At 44.5% G+C, this 22,744-nt stretch overlaps 1 protein-coding gene across 1 annotated transcript in view; it reads right to left on the bottom strand.

The window, feature by feature from the left end:
- LOC311110561 (inactive tyrosine-protein kinase 7-like) overlaps positions 1–22,744 on the bottom strand; it is a 212,270-nt gene that overhangs the window by 6,698 nt on the left and 182,828 nt on the right. The window contains exons 6-13 of the mRNA XM_084153067.1: positions 19,491–19,757; positions 19,144–19,280; positions 18,867–19,002; positions 18,334–18,453; positions 16,326–16,475; positions 15,193–15,337; positions 6,603–6,730; positions 631–831 (exon numbers count right to left, since the gene is read on the bottom strand). Coding sequence (XP_084009193.1) covers positions 631–831; positions 6,603–6,730; positions 15,193–15,337; positions 16,326–16,475; positions 18,334–18,453; positions 18,867–19,002; positions 19,144–19,280; positions 19,491–19,757 — 1,284 coding nt within the window. The remainder of the gene's footprint in view (positions 1–630; positions 832–6,602; positions 6,731–15,192; positions 15,338–16,325; positions 16,476–18,333; positions 18,454–18,866; positions 19,003–19,143; positions 19,281–19,490; positions 19,758–22,744) is intronic.

The following is a 22,744-nucleotide window of genomic DNA, read 5'->3' as shown; positions in this document are numbered from 1 at the left end:
GTAAGGAGAGCACCCCAGTTTTGCTTATTTAATCTTACATAAGACAAGGTAACACTCAACACCCAGGTATTTGAAGATGGTGACTATTGCACTTTCCTTGCAATGCTCTTGGCAGCCACAAGGTGGTAGCAAGTCAACTGGATATGAGTGAACACAAAATGTTCAACATGTACGGGCAGAGCATGGAGTAGGTAAGAGCATTCAGACACACAGACTCATAAATAAATGTTTCTTCTGTGACTCACAAAGACACAATTACTTGCCAGACACGTAGCCTACACAAGATTATAGTAAACAGTGAATTTACTCAGAAACCCACCTGCAATTGACACTTAGTCTCGAAAACCAGACCCTAGGCAACACAGTGAATAGGGTCTGGTTTAATGATGGACTCTTTTGGCATAGAGGAACTATGTCACTGCCTACGTTGATAAGGGAAGGGAAAGAAATTGGGGACTATCGCAACAAATCATGCCAGAACGTCACGATTCGAAACTAAAGTTTGCAAGCAAAACCTTTGCAGTGGTTTTAGTTAAGGTAGTTGATGCAAACTAGCCACTTGCGAAACCCACCCACCCACGCACCCACCAAACCACCCCCCCCACACACACCCCTAACCCCCCAACTCACTGTTAAGACACTCCATCTCAGGCTCCTCTCCCTCCTGGCCCTTCTGCAGTCTCTTGGCGTTGCGTCTCTTCTTGCAGTAGAACATGAGGCCCAGCACCACGATGATGTAGGCCACTGCCGCCCCCACAGACAGACCTATAGTCTGGATCATCTTATAGGGTGCCTTCTCCTCATGGTCCACCAATGTCTGCACCGGTTTCTCTGCCAAAGACAGAGGAGAAAGGACATTATGGTTATTTATTTTCTTTATCCAGGTAGGTTGATGAGAGCACATTCTCTTTGTTAAACAGAATGAGCTGTGTTAGTTCAAGTTGAAGTGATAGTTCATCAGATGGTACTTTTATTTATCCATGTAGGTTATTGAGAATATATTTCCCTTTAACAATAACAGCCTGGTTTACTGTAACAGAGGAGTGAGTTGTGGTAGTTCAATTTAAAGGGATAGTTAATTTGGGATTGAGACGTCATATACACAACAGATGGTATGGGACATGGGTGGACATATCTCAGCTTGATATGTTCTTCAATCTGGCACCCACTGCTTGAGAAAATAGTGTTGTGTGTCCATCCAAGTAATATTGAATACACATCATGTGGTTCGTTAACTCTTTGCACTTGTGGGAATTGGCCTATTTGAACAGGGTTCAATTAAAATGTTTCTTACAGAAGAAATATGAAATGCATAAGCATTGTAGCAACTGAAAGGGAACAGTTTGGAGATTCTGGGAAATGTATTAGACCACATTTAAGGACACAACAGTTCACCTGACACAAGACTGAATCCAAACATTACACTGTTGATTTTATGAGCATTTTACATTTACTGTACTTTTTGCCGTATTTGTTGATAACTAAATCTGAAAATAATGTGGATACATTCAGTAACATGATAAGAATATTCCTGGAAAATGTGGGGTAGGTGTAACATAAGACAACATGTTAAGTGAGAGGACTAACTGGTGTCTCCAAGTGGCCACACACCTCTCCAGAGTGTGCACAGTTCCTAAGTAATTTCAATGCACTTTTATAACTCAAAGAAGAGTCTTCAACTATAAGGAACTTTTCTTTAGCTCTCCTAGCTGTGCCGTTGAGGAACTAGAGCAAACACACTTGTAGTTGTTTTGTTTGGAACACAACCCTGCGTCCCCACCATCACACAATTACTGTTGTTGTTTACGCAATCCAAAAATGGATCATTATAAATCGCATTCTGGGTCAGGTGGGCATCATTTGAAAGCTTGTTCTATTGCCAACAAGACCAGCTAAGTTATAAAATACGATCTTACAGTGTTAGGCTTTCACAAGGCAATTCAGAGAAACAGATCGTAATTTTAGTGTGCATTGAAAGAAGTGATGGGTGCATTCTGAGGCGAATTAATAACAATTATAATAATTTACAGCATTTCCCTCATTCAGACAAAAAAAAATATTTAAAAGTTGCCCAGTTTGTGGGAGGGATGGAGGCAACTTCTTGTCGCTTGCGGTGCTCAAGTTCAGAACGGCTGTCAATCAAAACCCCTACAGCGCTGTAAAGCGCAGAGCCTGAGCTCTGACGTTATGTATAGCATGTTACTGTACAGCCACTGCATTCCAATTTAGGTGCTTAACAGTGCCCAAATCTGCAATTTTCAACCTGTCAGTTCCGAACATTCTTTTCTTTAATGTCTTTGTTGGGCAAACTGGCCCAGAAAAAAACATCCAAAGATTTCACACTCACATCATCCATTTCTAACCAGAGCCTTACAAACTTGAGTCATAGTAATGGTGCCGGAGGGGATGGCTGCCGTTTTATTGACTCTTAACCAACCGTGCTATTTTGTGAGTTTTTTCGCATTGATTGTAACTTATTTTGTAACTTATTTTGTACATAATGTTGCTGCTACTGTCTCTTATGACCGAAAATAGCTTCTGGACATCAGAACAGCGATTACTCACCTTGAACTGGACAAATAATCATTAATGAGTCGGACGAGAGGGATTTGCTCCAGACACCCGATAGGGCCCTCATACCCGTCATTTGCAGGAGAAAGAGATGGAGATATCGCGGAAGGAGATCGGGGTGCCTGATAAGGAGCCGGCGAGGAGTGGCTAATCTGCCTTTGCCATCGGTACTATTGGCCAATGTACAATCACTGGAAAATAAAGTGGACGAACTAAAAGCACGTATATCCTACCAACGGGACATTAAAAACTGTAATATCTTATGTTTCACCAATCGTGGCTGAACAAAGGCATGAATAACATACAGCTGGTGGATTATACACTGTATCTGCAGGATAGAACAGCAGCCTCTGGTAAGACAAGGGGTGGTGGCTTATGTATATTTGTAAACAACAGCTGGTGCACGATATCTAAGGAAGTCTCAAGGTTTTGCTCGCCTGAGGTAGAGTATCTCATGATAAGCTGTAGACCACACTATCTACCAAGAGAGTTTTCATCTATATTCTTCGTAGCTGTCTATTTACCACCACAAACCGATGCTGGCACTAAGACCGCACTCAATGAGCTGTATTCGGCCGTAAGCAAACAGGAAAACACTAATCCAGAGGCGGCGTTCCTAGTGGCCGGGGACTTAATGCAGGGAAACTTAAATCAGTTTTACCTAATTTCTACCAGCATGTTAAATGTGCAACCAGAGGGAAAGAACTCTAGACCACCTTTACTCCACACACAGAGACGCGTACAAAGCTCTCCCTCGCCCTCCATTTGGCAAATCTGACCATAATTATATCCTCCTGATTCCTGCTTACAAGCAAACACTAAAGCAGAAAGCACCAGTGACTCGGTCAATAGAAAAGTGGTCAGATGAAGCAGATGCTAAGCTACAGGACTGTTTTGCTAGCACAGACTGGAATATGTTCCGGGATTCTTCCGATGGCATTGAGGAGTACACCACATCAGTCACTGGCTTCATCAATAAGTGCATCGATGACGTCCTCCCCACAGTGACTGTACGTACATACCTAACCAGAAGCCATGGATTACAGGCAACATCCGCACTGAGCTAAAGGGTAGAGCTGCCACTTTCAAGGAGTGGGACATTAACCCGGAAGCTTATAAGAAATCCCGCTCTGCCCTCTGACGAACCATCAAACAGGCAATGCGTCAATACAGGACTAAGATCGAATCGTACTACACCGGCTCCGATGATCATCGGATGTGGCAGGGCTTGCAAACTATTACAGACTACAAAGGGAAGCACAGCCACAAGCTGCCCAGTGACACGAGCCTACCAGACGAGTTAAATTACTTCTATGCTCGCTTCTAGGCAAGTAACACTGAAACATGCATGAGAGCATCAGCTGTTCCGGACGACTGTGTGATCACGCTCTCCGTAGCTGATGTGAGTAAGACCTTTAAACAGGTCAACATTCACAAGGCCGCAGGGCCAGATGGATTACCAGGACGTGTACTCCGAGCATGAGCTGACCAACTGGCAAGTGTCTTCACTGACATTTTCAACCTCTCCCTGTCTGAGTCTGTAATACCAACATGTTTCAAGCAGACCACCATAGTCCCTGTGCCCAAGAACACTAAGGTAACCTGCCTAAATGACTACTGACCCGTAACACTCACGTCTGTAGCCATGAAATGCTTTGAAAGGCTGGTCATGGCTCACATCAACACCATTATCCCAGAAACCCTAGACCCACTCCAATTTGCATACCGCTCCAACAGAGCCACAGATTATGCAATCTCTACTGCACTCCACACTGCCCTTTCACACCTGGACAAAACAAACACCTATGTGAGAATGCTATTCATTGACTACAGCTCAGCGTTCAACACCATAGTGCCCTCAAAGCTCATCACCAAGCTAAGGACCCTGGGACTAAACACCTCCCTCTGAAACTGAATCCTGGACTTCCTGACGGGCCGCCCCCCGGTGGTAAGCGTAGGTAACAACACATCCGCCCCTCAGGGGTGCGTGCTCAGTCCCCTCCTTTACTCCCTGTTCATTCATAACTGTATGGCCAGGCATGACTCCAACACCATCATTAAGTTTGCCGATGACACAACAGTGGTAGGCCTGATCACCGACAACGACGAGACAGCCTATAGGGAGGAGGTCAGAGACCTGGCCGTGTGGTGCCAGGACAACAACCTCTCCCTCAACGTGATCAAGACAAAGGAGGTGATTGTGGACTATAGGAAAAAGAAGAGGACCGAGCACGCCCCCATTCTCATCGACGGGGCTGTAGTGGAACAGGTTGAGAGCTTCAAGTTCCTTGGTATCCACATCACCAACAAACTAACATTGTCCAAGCACACCAAGACAGTCGTGAAGACGGCACGACAAAACCTATTCCCCCTCAGGAGACTGAAAAGATTTGGCATGGGTCCTCAGATCCTCAAAAGGTTCTAAAGCTGCACCATCAAGAGCATCCCCCCCCCCCCCCCTTAATAACTCTTCCTACAGTGGCTTGCGAAAGTATTCACACCCCTTGGCATTTTTCCTATTTTGTAGCCTTACAACCTGGAATTAAAATTGATTTTTGGGGGGTTTGTATCATTTGATTTACCTACCACTTTGAAGATGCAAAATATTTTTTTTTGTGAAACAAACAAGAAATAAGACAAAAAAAACAGAACACTTGAACCTCCTTCAGGGTTATCTTTGGTCTCTTTGTTGCCTCTCTGATTAATGCCCTCCTTGCCTGGTCCGTGAGTTTTGGTGGGTTGCCCTCTCTTGGCAGGTTTGTTGTGGTGACATATTCTTTCCATTTTTTAATAATGGATTTAAATGGTGCTCCGTGGGATGTTCAAAGTTTCTGATATTTTTTTATAACCCAACCCTGATCTGTACTTCTCCACAACTTTGTCCCTGACCTGTTTGCAGAGCTCCTTGGTCTTCATGGTGCCGCTTGGTGATGCCCCTTGCTTAGTGGTGTTGCAGACTCTGGGGCCTTTCAGAACAGGTGTATATATATACTGAGATCGATAGATCATGTGACACTTAAATAAAGTCCACCTGTGTGCAATCTAACTCATTATGTGAAGGTAATTGGTTGCACCAGATCTTATTTAGGGGCTTCATAGCAAAGGGGGTGAATTCATATGCACGCACCACCTTTCCGTTATTTATTTAGTCTAATTTTTTGAAACAAGTTATTTTTTTCATTTCACTTCACCAATTTGGGCTATTTTGTGTATGTCCATTACATGAAATCCAAACAAAAATCCATTTAAATGACAGGTTGTAATGCAACAAAATAGGAAAAACGCCAAGGGGGATGAATACTTTTGCAAGGCACTGTACATGTACATATTACCTCAATTACCTCGACTAACCGGTGCCCCCGCACATTGACTCTGTGCCGGTACCCCCTGTATATAGCCTCACTATTATTATTGTACTATTGTTATGTTACTGCTGCTCTTTAATTATTTGTTACTTTTTGGGGGGGGGTATTCTTTCTTAAAACTGCATTGTTGGTTAAGGGCTTGTAAGTAAGCATTTCACTGTAAGGTCTACACCGGTTGTATTCGGCGCATGTGACAAATAACATTTGATTTGATTTTGATTTGAAAACGCTGAATGAATTCCTCTGTCCTACAATTAACTACTTCTGCTAACTAAACCGTCTGCCTCCCTTAACTCCTCACAGGGAGAGGTTTGAATAATACGAAACCCTGATCATCCTATTTCAAATTACAAGCCAAGCACAAGGAGCCACGGTGTGTGTGAAAGAGGGTTGATTCAATCTAAGGTCTGTCCTTGTCACCTCACTGATGACCCTGGCATCACAGGTTATTAGAATGGTCAGATGACTGAGTGGTTAATTACAGTCCCCATCCAGTCCTCGTGATTGCTACTCACGCACACAAACATACACACACACACACACAGTAATATGGTGACGGTGGCATCCTGTTTCAGCCGTGTGTGTATATGTGTGTGCATCTGTATGAGAGAGAGAGAGAGAGAGAGAGAGAGAGAGAGAGCGAGAGAGAGAGAGAGAGAGACTCACCCACTACGTAGAGCTGTGCCACACGGTCACTGATGCTGCAGCTGTTTCCGGCAATGCAGGTGTATTTGCCCGTGTCGTCCGTGGTGACGTCAGTTATCACCAGAGAGCCATTTAGCATTAACTGGAACCTGAGAGAGAAAGAGAGAGAAGGGGTGGGGGTGGGGGATAGAAAGAGAGAGAGAGTGATATAGAAAAAGAGTGATAGAGTGAGAAGGAGAGAGAGAAAGAGAGAGAAATCGAAAGAGAATAAAGGGAAAGTGAGAGAATGAAAGACAGAAAGAAAGAGCGTGAAATAAAGATAAACTTTGTTCTATTGATTCCCTCCTTTCGAAACACAAGAATGGCCTTCAAAATATACACTATATTTGCAATCTCCATAGACAAACATTGGCAGTAGAATGGCCTTACTGAAGAGCTCAGTGACTTTCAACGTGGCACCGTCATAGGATGCCACCTTTCCAACAAGTCAGTTCGTCAAATTCCTGCCCTGCTAGAGCTGCCCCGGTCAACTGTAAGTGCTATTATTATGAAGTGGAAACGTCTAGGAGCAACAACAGCTCAGCCGCGTATCGGTAGGCCACACAAGCTCACAGAAACGGAGCGCTGAGTGCTGAAGTGCGTAAAAATCGTCTGTCCTTGGTTGCAACACACACTACCGAGTTCCAAACTGCCTCTGGAAGCAACATCAGCACAAGAACAGTTCGTCAGAAGCTTCATTAAATGCGTTTCCATGGCCGAGCAGCCGTACACAAGCCTAAGAACACCATGCACAATGCCAAGCGCGACTGGAGCAGTGGAAACGCATTCTCTGGAGTGATGAGTCACGCTTCACCATCTGGTAGTCTGACAGACGAATCTGGGTTTGGTGGACGCCAGGAGAACGCTACCTGCCCGAATGCATAGTGCCAACTGTAAAGTTTGGTGGAGGAGGAATAATGGTCTGGGGCTGTTTTTCATGGTTTGGGCTAGGCCCCTTAGCTCCAGTAAAGGGAAATCTTAACGCTACAGCATACAATGACATTCTAGACGATTCTGTGCTTTCAACTTCGTGGCAACAGTTTGGGGAAGGCCCTTTCCTGTTTCAGCATGACAATGCCCCCGTGCTCAAAGCGAGGTTCATACAGAAATGATTTGTCGAGATCGGTGTGGAACAACCTGACTGGACTGCACAGAGCCCTGACCTCAACCCCATCGAACACCTTTGGGATGAATTGAAACACTGACTGCGAGCCAGGCCTAATCGCCCAACATCAGTGCCCGACCTCACTAATGCTCTTGTGGCTGAACAGAAGCAAGTCCCCGCAGCAATCTTCCAACATCTAGTGGAAAGCCTTCCCAGAAGAGTGGATGCTGTTATAGAAGAAAAGGGGGGACCAACTCCATACCAATGCCCATGATTTTGGAATGAGATGTTCGACGAGCAGGTGTCCACAATGCTGTTCATTGACTACAGCACAGCATTCAACACCGTAGTCCCCTCCAAGCTCATCACCAAGCTAAGGACCCTGGGACTGAACACCTCCCTCTGTAACTGGATCCTGGACATCCTGATGGGCCGCCCCCAGGCGTTGAGAGTAGGCAACCACACATCCGCCACACTTACTGTCAACACGGGGGCCCCTCAAGGGTGTGTGCTTAGTCCCCTGTTCACCCACGACTGTGTGGCCGCACATGACTCCAACACCATCATCAAGTTTGCTGGCAACGGTGGTAGGACTGATCACCGACGACAATGAGGCAGCCTAAACACTCTTAGAAAGTTTTCTGTGGCTGTCCCCATAGGATAACCCTTTTCCGTTCCAGGTAAAACTATTTTGGGTTCCATGTAGAACCCAAAATGGTTCTACCTGGAAGCAACATGGTTCTATCTGAAACTAAAAGGGGTTCTTCAAAGGGTTCTCCCATGGGGACAGCCAAATAACCCTTTTTCGTTCTAGATAGCATCTTTTTTTCTACGAGTTTAGGGAGGAGGTCAGATACCTGGAAACTCCCTTAACATCAGCAAGACAAAGGAGCTGATCGTGGACTACAGGAAATGGAGGGGCGAGCTCGCCCCCTTCCACGTCAATGTGGCTGTAGTGGAGCAGGTCGAGAGCTTCAAGTTCCTCAGTGTCCACATCACTATGGAATTGACATGGTCCACACACACCCACACAGTTGTGAAGAGGGCACGGCATCACCTCTTCCCCCTCAGGAGGCTGAAAAGATTTGGCATGGGCTATCAGATCCCCAAAGCATTATACAGCTGCAGCATTGAGAGCATCTTAACTGGGTGCATCACCGCTTGGTATGGCAACTGCAAGGCACCCGACAGCAAAGCCCTACAGAGGTTGGTGAGTACGGCCCAGTACATCCCTGGGGCCGAGCTCCCTGCCATCCAGGACCTCTATACCAAGCAGAGTATGTGAGCGGAGCGGAGCTGGAGTGGAGCGTGCCCAATTTGACTGGAGCGTAGTGCGAGTTTCCCAAAGGCTGGAGCATCGGCCTTCTCGCCCGCTCCAGTAGCGCTCCAAGTAGTTCTCACTTCATGAGCTCAGGGCATGCCCGGCCCAGCATGCATTGGTAGTCTACTTTTGTGCTGCTATAGCCCCTTGCTTTAGCTACTGTCATGGAGTTTGCTAAATATTTTTTATAGAGAAACTGATAAAACACACAGGTGCAAAATCAAGATGACTTATGAAGATAAGGGGGACCAAGAGCAAGAGAGGGAGTGTGGTAAAGAATCATTGTGGAATCTGAAAAGACACGTATCCTGAAAGCATGATGGTGTACTTACTATGTGCACATGCTAACAGAAAGTAATGAGGTGGGTAGCTAAGTAAGTGTGTCATTGTAGCAAAGTACTTATAAACAGAAAATCATTTTCGTTCTATTATCTATACAATAGGCTATCATTGATTTTGGCCCAATAGGCCAGAAATATTACCTCTTTCAAGGAGCTTTCCGTTTTGATAAGGTTATTTTGCCTAAAAACCTTTAGGGCTACCTATAGAACAAAACTAAAACAACTCTGCATCCCTGCCCAGCCTTGCAAGAGTGGCCCGAAGGGTGTTCAGTCGCTCTGCAAGCACGGAGAGGGTATTCTCCGCTGCTGGCCTGCTCTCCATGCACCATCGCATGAGCCTGAAGCTACAGACTCTGGCCAAATTCATGTTTTTTAAAATGAATTCAAAAGGCACTGAGCCTAATAAGGCATTTTTTTGTTTAATTTGTATTTATTTCTAAGTCACAGCCTATATGCGCAATGTATAGACTATAATGATTCAATTACATGTTGTTTAAATGCTGAGCACTTAATGTCCATCCTAGTGTGTCGCACTCGCAAATGCTTTACAATTTATTTATTTGTAGGCTATAGCCTTGAAATAATATAGCCTAAATAATTAATTTCCGTTACTTCTTGTCTGGCTCCTGACCTATTCAGAGTGTTTATATGCTGTTTAATACTACATGTAGCCTATTTGAAATGATGAGCGCTTCTTACAGTCACCTTTTCATGTTGTTGTCACGTCTCCTCCCGTAGCTCCCCCCCTGCGCTCTGATTCGCCGGTCTACTGAGCCACCGGTCTGAGCGCACCACCTCGGCAACACCGGAATGGAAACCCAACGCACCCTAATCACCTCCAGCGCACCTGCACCTCATCATCTCATCACCACCCCTATATAGCCCTGGACTGTTCAGTGTTGTGTTGTGTGTGATTGTTTGTGTACTCGCTCTTTGTTGTTCTCTTGCTCAGTGTTAAGGAAACCTTTACATTGTTGATTCCTGCGTCTGTGTCCTGCCTCTTCGTATCCTCAGGACTCATCACAGTTGTTTATTAATCTACTTTTCATTCTAATCATATGGTTTGGTTTCAATAGTTCAAACCCAAATGGTAGGTCCAGGTAGTCACAAAAATACATGGGTGTTGGTTAAATTGTGATTTTAATGAATGGAGCGAATTTGGATCGGCAGTTTTTTTTTCTGTGAGTGAGGAGCGTTTTTTAGTGGAGCGGTTGGAAATGACGTGGAGCGCCGGAGCGGTGAACGGGATTTCCGACCGCTCAACTCCGCTCACATACTCTGATACCAAGCAGTGTCAGATGAAATCCCAATTTTTTTTTAAAACCCCAGCCACCCGAGCCATAGACTATTCTCTCTGCTACCGCACGGCAAGCGGTAGCAGTGCACCAAGTCTTGAACCAATAGGACCCTGAACAGCTTCTACCCCCAAGCCATAAGACTGCTAAACAAGACTATTAAATAGCTAATCAAATGGCTACCCGGACTACCTGCATTTACCCTTTTTTGCATTAACTCTCTTCCACTGACTCTATGCACACACACACTGGACTCTACCCACACACTGACACATACAGTTGAAGTCAGAAGTTTACATACACTTAGGTTGGAGTCATTAAAACTCGTTTTTCAACCACTCCACAAATTTCTTGTTAACAAACTATAGTTTTGGCAAGTCGGTTAGGACAGCTACTTTGTGCATGACACAAGTAATTTTTCCAACTATTGCTTACAGACAGATTATTTCACTTATAATTCACTGTATCACAATTCCAGTGGATCAGAAGTTTACATACACTAAGTTGACTGTGCCTTTAAACAGATTGGAAAATTCCACTTTGCTCTTTGCTTGACATCATGGGAAAGTCAAAAGATATCAGCCAAGACCTCAGAACAAAAATTGTAGACCTCCACAAGTCTGGTTCATCCTTGGGAGCAATTTCAAAACGCCTGAAGGTACCACGTTCATCTGTACAAACAATAGTACGCAAGTATAAACACCATGGGACCACGCAGCCGTCATACCGCTCAGGAAGGAGACGCGTTCTGTCTCCTAGAGATGAACGTACCTTGGTGCGAAAAGTGAAAATCAATTCCAGAACAACAGCAAAGGACCTTGTGAAGATGCTGGAGGAAACAGGTACAAAAGTATCTATATCCACAGTAAAACAAGTCCTATATCGACATAACCTGAAAGGCCGCTCAGCAAGGAAGAAGCCACTGCTCCAAAACCGCCATAAAAAAGCCAGACTACGGTTTGCAACTGCACATGGGGACAAAGATCGTACTTTTTAGAGAAATGTCCTCTGGTCTGATGAAACAAAAATAGAACTGTTTGGCCATAATGAACTGTTTGGCCATAATGACTGTTTGGCATCATGCTGTGGGGATGCTTTGCTGCAGGAGGGACTGGTGCACTTCACAAAATAGATGGCATCATGAGGAAGGAAAATGATGTGGATATATTGAAGCAACATCTCAAGACATCAGTCAGGAAGTTAAAAGCTTGGTCGCAAATGGGTCTTCCAAATGGACAAATGACCCCAAGCATACTTCCAAAGTTGTGGCAAAATGGCTTAAGGACAATAAAGTCAAGATATTGGAGTGGCCATCACAAAGTCCTGACCTCAACCCTATAGAAAATTTGTGGGCAGAACTGAAAAAGCGTGTGCGAGCAAGGAGGCCTACAAACCTGACTCAGTTACACCAGCTCTGTCAGAAGGAATGGGCCAAAATTCACCCAACTTATTGTGGGAAGCTTGTGGAAGGCTACCGACACGTTTGACCCAAGTTAAACAATTTAAAGGCAATGCTACCTAATACTAATTGATTGTATGTAAACTTCTGACCCACTGGGAATGTGATGAAATAAATAAAAGCTGAAATAAATCATTCTTTCTACTATTATTATGACATTTCACATTCTTAAAATAAAGTGGTGATCCTAACTGACTTAAGACATGGAATTTTTACTAGGATTAAATGTCAGGAATTGTGAAAAACTGAGTTTAAATGTATTTGGCTAAGGTGTATGTAAACTTCCGACTTCAACTGTACTTACACTGACACCCCAACACACACACACACACCCCAACACACACACACACACACCACATACGCCCACACACACATAACATGTGCATACTGACGCCACACACACATTCACACACACTTTCACACTCATCACATACGCTGCTACTACTGTCTATTATCTATCCTGCCTAGTCACTTTACCCCTACCTATATGTACATAGCTACCTCAATTACCTCGTACCCCTGCACATTGACTCGGTACTGGTACTCCCTGTATATAGCCATGTTATTTTTTACTTGTTATTGTTATTCATTATTCACTGTGTATTTATTTATAGTTTTATCTGTAACTCTGCATTGTTAGAAAAAGACCCGTAAGTAAGCATTTCACTGTTAGTCTACACCTGTTGTTTATGAAGCATGTGACTAATACAATTTGATTTGATTATTTATTTGACATCAAGTGACTCCTTCAATGTCTGTTACTGATTGATTCCTGAAAGCTATCATGGAAAATGATTGTCCAGTTCCCTGTGTCATGTAAAAATCTTCCCAGCGTGAGTCCGGGTGTTTATTTGCTGACCTCAACATGCCTCAACAAGCTTCTGATTGGTCAGTGTCAATACTCCTGGCCACCATTGATTGGCAGGTCTGTGAAGCAAATGCGCGTGCCCACAGAACAGTTTTTTGAGGTCAAGGGAGGGTGTGAGAGACACAACTGCACAAGCTCAGCCATCCACATAAAGAGATCCACGTGCAATTATTGAACTGGGTACATTTTCACGCTGGGAGAAATTTTACAGCATGACGTCACAATCAAAACACAATCAGAACAATTGGGAACTATTTCACACTGGGAAGATTTTTACATGACACCCTGCAGACTGTCTGTACTGTAAATAGTATCCAAGAGTCGCCTCTGTGTGCACTGTCTATCATTTCACATTGTGGCAGGGCTTGCAAACTATTACAGACTACAAAGGAAAGCACAGCCGCAAGCTGCCCAGTGACACGAGCCTACCAGACGAGCTAAATCACTTCTATGCTCGCTTTGAGGCAAGCAACACTGAAGCATGCATGAGAGCATCAGCTGTTCCGGATGACTATGTGATCACGCTCTCCGTAGCCAATGTGAGTAAGACTTTTAAGCAGGTCAAAATTCACAATGCCGCAGGGCCAGACGGATTACCAGGATGTAATCAGTCTGGCCCTGTAGCCATGAAGTGCTTTGAAAGGCTGGTCATGGCTCACATCAACACCATTATCCCAGAAACCCTAGACCCACTCAAATTTGCATACTGCCCCAACAGATCCACAGATTATGCAATCTCTATTGCACTCCACACTGCCCTTTCCCACCTGGACAAGAGGAACACCTACGTGAGAATGCTATTCATTGACTACAGCTCAGCGTTCAACACCATAGTGCCATCAAAGCTCATCACTAAGCTAAGGACCCTGGGACTAAACACATCCATCTGCAACTGGATCCTGGACTTCCTGGTGGGCTGCCCCCAGGTGGTAAGGATAGGTAACAACACATCTGCCACGCTGATCCTCAACACGGGGGCCCCTCAGGGGTGCGTGCTCAGTCCCCTCCTGTTCACCCATGACTGCATGGCCAGGCACGACTCAAACACCATCATTAAGTTTGCTGACGACACAACAGTGGTAGGCCTGATCACCAACAACAATGAGACAGCATATAGGGAGGAGGTCAGAGACCTGGCCGTGTGGTGCCAGGATAACAACCTCTCCCTCAACGTGATCAAGACAAAGGAGATGATTGTGGACTGAGCACGCCCCCATTCTCATCGACGGGGCTGTAGTGGAACAGGTTTAGAGCTTCAAGTTCCTTGGTGTCCACATCCCCAACAAACTATCATGGTCCAAACACACCAAGACAGTCGTGAACAGAGGGCACGACAAAGCCTATTCCCCCTCAGGAGACTGAAAAGATTTGGCATGGGTCCTCAGATCCTTAAAAAGTTATACAGCTGCATCATTGAGCGCATCCTGACTGGTTGCATCACCGCCTGGTATGGCAACTGCTCGACCAAGCTTCCTGCCATCCAGGACCTCTATACCAGGCGGTGTCAGAGGAAGGCCCTAAAAATGGTAAAACACTCCAGCCACCCTAGTCATAGACTGTTCTCTCTGCTACTGCATGGAAAGCGGACCAAAAGGCTTCTTAACAACTTCTACCCCCAAGCCATAAGACTTCTGAACAGCTAATCATGGCTACCCGGACTATTTGCATTGTCCCCCCCCCCACCCCACCCCACCCCCTCTTTTACGCTGCTGCTACTCTGTTTATTATCTATGCATAGTCACTTTAACTCTACCCACATGTACATATTACCTCAATTACCTCGACTAACCGGTGCCCCCGCACATTGACTCTGTACCGGTACCCCGTGTATATAGCCTCCCTACTGTTACACTTTTTTTTCTTAAAACTGCATTGTTGGTTAAGGGCTTGTAAGTAAGCATTTCACTGTAAGGTCTACACCTGTTGTATTCGGCGCATGTGGCAAATACAATTTGATTTGATTTGATTTTCAGCTCTGCATCTTTATTTGTTGATGTTTCAAGTTAAAGACTATCTAATTTTTTTCCATTACACTTTTTTATTGATTTTCCAAAACATACACAAAGATACGTTATGTAACAACTGGTGTCAATACAATCCAGTGCTTTTTTATTCCCAGCACCACTAACAAAGACAACGTTGTTGTGTGTGTGTTATTATTGTCTCTGTGTGTAAAGCCTTACCTTCTCCTGCTGGTGTCCAGCACCTTATCCTTGACCATCCACTGGATGTGTGGCTCAGGGTCTGCTGTGGCCTGGCAGTGTAGGACGGCTGTGTGGCCCTGGTAGACTGTGGTGTACTCTGGCTCCAGCTTAAAGCGGATATACACTACACACACACACCACAGTTAATATACCACACTCCATCGCCAAACATAGTTCAGGAAACTGATTTCCTACAGATTCACTGTGGTGACATTGTGGTAGAGCTGGGACGATAAACCGAAAATGATCGACACCGACCATACCGATCACTTATCACAGTCATTTTGCTGATATTGTTCATTACGATAAGTAGCCTATTCTAGAGAAATGTTAAGTTAGAAAATGAAATACTTTTGCTAATATGGGTGATTATTAATGGGACAGTTGATGTCTACAACCATCAAATTGGTAGTAGTAGTTGTTTAAAGGATAATTTCAAAGAAAACTGTGGTGCACATTAATGTTATAAACTTATCGTTCTATTTATCATTATCGCATCAATTCAGGCAATTTATCGCAACATGGATTTTTGTCCATATCATACAGCTAGCTCTACATTGTGGTGGGCTTTCTTTGTGTCAACCACAAGTGTCTTCAACACCTAATGGAGTTCATTACATGGCAGCCAGATGGCCTTCTAATGCATGAATTAATGAAATAGACTACACAACCACATGGATAATTGGTCATTGGAAAGCTGATTATAAACAGTGCATCAACTAAGACAAGAAACAAACAGTACTCTCAAAGGATTGCCATTATGATTAGGACGGTAACGATTATACAAACCTAAAACTAGTGTAAAAAAACGCACACCAGTAGACGAATGTCCGTGACTTTTTACATTTTTCATTGCAAGGTGCATGACTTTTATAAATAAATAAAATTGATTGAAGCCAAGGTCAGTCATCAACTAGTTGCTCCAGCCAAAACCAGCACCTGGATCTCCTCTAGACACACTTCTGTGCACAGTTTCTTTTGCTTTTGCAAATGAAAATACAAAGTGAACTACAGTTCATCAAACACACACACACTCAAATGCACACATACTCAAACGCACACACACAAAAGTACACACACGCACAAAAAACCCCACACACACACACACCTACCTGCCACAGTGAGGCTGACCATGGCTCTGATCTCCCCCTGTAGGCTGTTGGAGGCGATACAGGTGTAGTTTCCTGCGTCGCTGCGCGTCACTTTGGTGAAGTGGAGCTGGCTATTCCTTATCTCTACATGAGGAAGCAGCTCTCCACCGTCTGTACGGGGCGACAGTGTCAGAGAGGAGCTCAACGGGGGGCTGAGAAACTACAGTACTGTGATACCCTTTTCCCACTATGGTGCTGTCCCAAACTGTACTTGGCTGGCTCGGATATGTTCCTTTCACATGGTCCTTTCCAGTGCAACTGTGGTGGATGTGTAACCAGGCCAGCGCAGTACAGCTCGGCTCAGTAGTGTGAAAAGGTTATGAGAGTAATGGATGTAGGGGTTGGGCGATATTACGATAGCATCGTCTATCGACAATGATTGACAGCCATCGTCGATGGTGACGACTAATTGATGTGAAAGACGATGGTTTAGCCTATTTTAACTATACTGGCGCTGCACAGTCAAATACGGAGACTCGCAGCGCACAGCAAGGCAGTACACAAGTGACATTCCAACAAATTTCCCTATTCCTATTTGCTATAGCCTATTTCAATAGATATGTTACATAGCCGACAGAACGCCAGAGGGTAATGTAGGCCAGACAGAGCGGAGAATTCCACCAAAGCAGCGCAAAAATGTCCAGTCATAAAATATTATTTCTCTCTCTCTGTCGGATTCATGGGCATTAGGCTATAGCATAAACGTATGTATTTTTTAAATAATCGACACTCCTTAACTTCTGTCTATCTGTTTTAAAAAACATAGCCAATATTCCTTTCTCTCTCCATTCGATAGGCTATGAATATGACTGAAGGCTACGCTTCATCGTTTTACACATCCCAATCAAACAATGAATGTAACGGAGTTCCATCTCAAAAAGTGATTTGAAAGCCTAAAAAGGTAGCCAGATGACTACTAATGAGAGAGAGGGAAAATCCTCACATGACAGGTAGAAAACCAAATGGCCTATAACCTATGCTTCTTCTAGGCCTATCATACAAGTTAAAGTCAAATTACATAACGTGTTTTACTGCAAAATCTGACTTTCAAAGTATTTTTCTGTCTAGACAGACAGCAATTTCTGATACTCCATGATATATTCTGATCAACTGGCTTGTTCTTGTGTCAGGAAACTAAATACCACATTCATCAGATAATATACCTGGCCATTCCAACAGATCAAAGATTTTTGACCAAATTCGTAGTTACTCCGTTTTGCCTTTGTAGGGCAGTATCTTATTTCCCAAATATTCTAGCCTATGAAGTTGTTGTGGCTTTCAACAATAACACGAATGAATGTCTATAGCCTAAGCCTTGGCATAGGCTATTCTCAATCACAGCTTTACGAGAGATAGAACAAACAATATGATTTATTTTTCTATTATTTTATGAGGCAAATAAAGCAATTATTATCAGGTTCTAAAGACGGTAGACTGCTTCTATGCAGCCCATAATGTAGGCCTATAACCAATAGGGGCGATAGCATCGTACGTATATCACAATGTTTTATGGGTACATAATCACAATAGGACAAAGGTTGACATTGCCCAACCTTAAATGGATGAAGTAATCTCCTCTAACATAGGCAATTGCAAATGAGGGGAAATTATCATATGTAATCTTGTCTTCACATTTCATTCATCAGATTCTATCTACAATGCATTCCTTCTGTAATGATTATGTTTTCTAACATAATCCATAACCTGATGTTATAAGAAGATTTTATTGTCTATTGTCACAGGACAGAGACTTGTCTTTTTTATTTCTGTGACCTGTGACAATGGCTTTATCCCAACCCCTCTAAACACACCTATACACACCCACAGAGAGGTTGGAACACAGGGCCAGTCTCAGTGCTGCGCCCCTGGAGCAGTTTAAGGGTTAAGTGCCTTGCTCAAGGGCACAATGGCAGGAAATGGCATCTAGGATATTGTGCTCTAGCACTGAGTAGGACCACCCTGCACTCACCTGCTTTGGTCCATTTGATGGTGGGGGTCTCTCTGCCTGTGGCAGAGCACTGGATGTTGACCTCCTTGTCCAGTTCCAGGCACTGGGTCGGCTGGGGCGTAGGGGTGAACTTCAGTTTCTCTGGAACACAGGTCAAAGGTCAAACACACCATTACACACACAGCTAAGAGAGAGTAGCCTGGTCACCCCATGGTACACTATACAAAGCTATTTACAGCATGTTCAGACACGTTTAAGAACATGCAGATGCAAGCACAAACATTCACATGGCTGAATTAAGAATCACAAGGGTATCAGGATCTTACATCACCAAAACAAAGACAAGGTAGACAAAGCAAGTCAGGAATTAGATAATCCATGTTAACAACTCTAGAACTGCAGCACCAGAGGGAAATCTAAGGTTAAACTTAAACTGGCTGATCACATCACACACACGCTGTCTCCCATGCGCACGCGTGCGCACGCGTACGCACACACACACACACACACACACACACACACACTCACACACACACCATGTAGTTTCAGCTCACCCAGTACATAGACTCTGGCGTGTCCAGACAGCCTGCCTCCCTCTGTCCTGCTCTCACAGGCATACATCTGACCATCATACACCTCCACATTATTGATGCGCAGAGTACCGTTGGGGAACACGGTAAAGCGTGAGTCCTGATAGAGAAGAGAGGGAGAAGGGTAAGAGAATGGAGAGGAATGGCCTAGATACAGTGTTTGTATGTGTGTGTGTGTGTGCACGCCTGCATCTGTGTGTGATAGAAAGAGAAAGAGAGAGAGAGACAGAGCGATACTGACCTCAGGCATGACCATAATGTTGTTTCGGAGCCAGGTGACCTCAGGCTCAGGGGTAGCCTGAGCGTGGCAGTGGAGGTAGCCTGGTCGTCCCTCCTCCAGGTAGCTGTCCTGGGGCTTGGTTACCCACACTGGGGCAGCTGAATCACATACACAAATTAAGAATGATTAGTGTAGTAGAAGCCAGTGTCAATCATGCTGAATCCCAAATTGACCCCTTGCTTTGGAACAGAATGGACCAGTCATGACTAAAGTACAACCCTATAATAGGGACCAGAGTTTTGCATGGTCAGGACACACTCCTGCCCTAGCCATGATGTAATAGGTCAGAAGACGGTGGCCTGACTCACTGGCCACTGTGAAGGTCAGCTCCTGGGTCTTGCGGCCTGCCTTGTTTTGGGCCACGCAGGTGTAGGAGCCTGAGTCGCCCTGCTCGGTGGGGCTGAAAACCAGCTCACTGCCCTCCTGGTACACCCGGCCCTCCGTGGGGACACGCACCCCTTCCCGCTCCCACCACACCTCAGGCAGGGGCTTTCCATGCGGGGCCCGACAGGACACACGCTGCATGGTGTCTGCTGTGAAGACCCGGGACTGACTGGGGGACATATCCTCAATCTCTGTAATAGGGAGAGAGGGAAAGAGAGAGAGAGAGAGAGAGAGAGAGAGAGAGAGAGAGAGAGACAGAGAGAGAGAGAGACAGAGAGAGAGAGAGAGAGAGAGAGAGAGACAGAGAGAGAGAGAGAGAGAGAGAGAGAGAGAGAGAGAGAGTGTGAGTGTGAGCCATTATTTTAATGCTCAAATTGATTTCCATTTAAACTAGTCTCAGGAGATAATAATCCAAATTTGTTTCATGCCAATGAAGCATTTTTCTAATTTGAATTTCAAAGGCATTAGCATACTTGTCTTCAGTCTGAAATGCTATTCAGACCCCATGACTTTACAGCATTATTCTAAAATGGATTACATAATTTTTTTCCCTCATCAATCTACACACAATACCCCATAATGACAAAGTGAAAACAGGTTTTTAGAAATTTTAGCAAATGTATTAAAAATAAAAAACTGAAATACCTTATTTACATAAGTATTGAGACCCTTTGCTATGAGACTCGAAACTGAGCTCAGGTGCATCCTGTTTCCATTTATCATCCTTGAGATGTTTCTACAACTTGACTGGAGTCCACCTGTGGTAATTTCAATTGATTGGACATGATTTGGAAAGGTACACACCTGTCTATATAAGGTCCCACAGTTGACAGTGCATGTCAAAGCAAAAACCAAGCCATGAGGTCGAAGGAATTGTCCGTAGAGATCTGAGACAGGATTGTGTCGAGGCACAGATATTGGGAAGAGTACCCAAACATTTCTGCAGCATTGAAGGTCCCCAAAAATACAGTGGCCTCCATCATTCTTAAATGGAAGAAGTTTGGAACCTCCACGACTCTTCCTAGAGCTGGCCGCCTGGCAATCGGGGGAGAAAGGCCTTGGTCAGGGAGGTGACCAAGAACCCGATGGTCACTCTGACAGAGCTACAGAGTTACTCTGTGGAGATGGGAGAACGTTCCAGAAGGACAACCATCTCTGCAGCACTCCACCAATCAGGCCTTTATGGTAGAGTGGCCAAAAGGAAGCCACTCCTCAGTAAAAGGCACATGACAGCCCGCTCTGAGTTTGCCAAAAGGCACCTAAATGACTCTAAGACCATGAGAAACAAGATTCTCTGGTCTGATGAAACCAAGATTGAACTCTTTGGCCTGAATGCCAAGCGTCACGTCTGGAGGAAACCTGGCACCATCCCTACGGTGAAGCATGGTGGTGGCAGCATCATGCTGTGGGGATGTTTTTCAGTGGCAGGGACTGGGTGACTAGTCAGGATCGAGGGAAAGATTAACAGAGCAAAGTACAGAGAGATCCTTGATGAAAACCTGCTCTAGAGCGCTCAGGACCTCAGACTGGGGTGAAGGTTCACCTTCCAACAGGACAACCACCCTATGCACACAGTCAAGACAATGCAGGAGTGGCTTCAGGACAAGTCTCTGAATGTCCTTGAGTGGCCCAGCCAGAGCCCGGACTTGAACCCGATCGAACATCTCTGGAGAGACCTGAAAATAGCTGTGCAGCGACGCTCCCCATCCAACCTGACAGAGCTTGAGAGGATCTGCAGAGAAGAATGTGAGAAACTCCCCAAATACAGGTGTGCCAAGCTTGTAGCGTCATACCCAAGAAGACTGTAATCGCTGCCAAAGGTGCTTCAACAAAGTACTGAGTATAGTGTCTGAATACTTACGTAAATGTTATATTTCTGTTTTTTATTTTTATAAATTAGCACAAATTCATAAAAAACGGTTTTTGCTTTGTCATTATGGGGTAGTGTGTGTAGATTTGCGAGAAAAAAAAACAGATTTAATCCATTTTAGAATAAGGCTGTAACTTAACAAAATGTGGAAAAAGTCAAGGGGTCTGAATATTTTCCGAACGCACTGTATAGCAAGGGAACAGCAATTAGAGGACAAATCCTGAATTGTATTCAAATACTACTTGAAATCGTTCATATACTTTGAGCGTTTGCTTTAGACTGCCTGGACTGCCAGATGGGTGTGGTCTGCATTTTTTCTACTATCATACTGGTTGCATTGCACCAGGCAAGCTCAATCAAGCCCAGCTAAAGGATTTGAAATGATTTAGAATAGTATTTGATCCCAGGTCTGTGTATGTCTGACTATATAGTTTGCTCTTTTACTTTAAGGCCATGGGAATGGGATCTTAGCCCAGGCTTCTGTGGGGTGGGTGAGTTATATAGAAACTGGCAGGCAGGTCTGTATACAGTAAGTGGAATTTGATCAGGAGCTCTACAGCTAAGACTCATAAGACTGCCTTTCTTTCTTTCACTACTACTGTGAGCTACTACAGCGTATTGCCCAACATGCCTCTCAAAGCAGGTCAACAGTTTGATCCTGATCCTTACCAGGTTAACATAAGTAGAGTCCCAAATTACACACTATTCCCTACCTAGTGCATTACTTTTGACCAGAGCCCTATGGGCCTTTGTCAAAGGTAGGGCACTATATAGGTAATAGGGTGCCATTTGAAATAAAGTCATTAGAGTTAAGAGGGAAAAACGCACCACATTCTTCAGCAGATGAAAGGGAGCTGTGTGTGTGCGTGCGTGCCTCTGTGTGTCTGTCCGTGTGTGTGTGTGTGTGTGTGTGTGTGTGTGTGTGTGTGGGGCTGACGCTGAGTGACTGTTTAACCTTTTACACGTGTTGGAATTGGCCTCTATGGATAGGGTTCAATTGAAATGTTTCTTACAGAAGAAATATGAAATGCATAACCATGGTAGCAATTGAGATGGGAACAGTTATGAGATAATTGGGGAAATTATTAGTCCAAACATTACACTGTTGATTTTATGTGCATTTTACATTGACTGTACTTTTCGCCACATTTGTTTATAACAAAATCTGAAAATACATTCAGTAGTAACATGATAAGACTATTCCTGGAAAATGTGGGGTAGGTGCAACATAAGACAACAAAATGACAAGGGTTTGAGTGAGAGGACTAACTGGTGTCTCCAAGTGGCCACACACCTCTCCAAAGTATG

Source organism: Coregonus lavaretus (genome assembly GCF_964263955.1).
Source record: "Coregonus lavaretus genome assembly, chromosome: 36".
NCBI classification, from domain to species: Eukaryota; Metazoa; Chordata; class Actinopteri; order Salmoniformes; family Salmonidae; genus Coregonus; species Coregonus lavaretus.
Note: the sequence above shows the minus strand (reverse complement) of the source record. Positions and strands in the feature narration are given on the sequence as shown.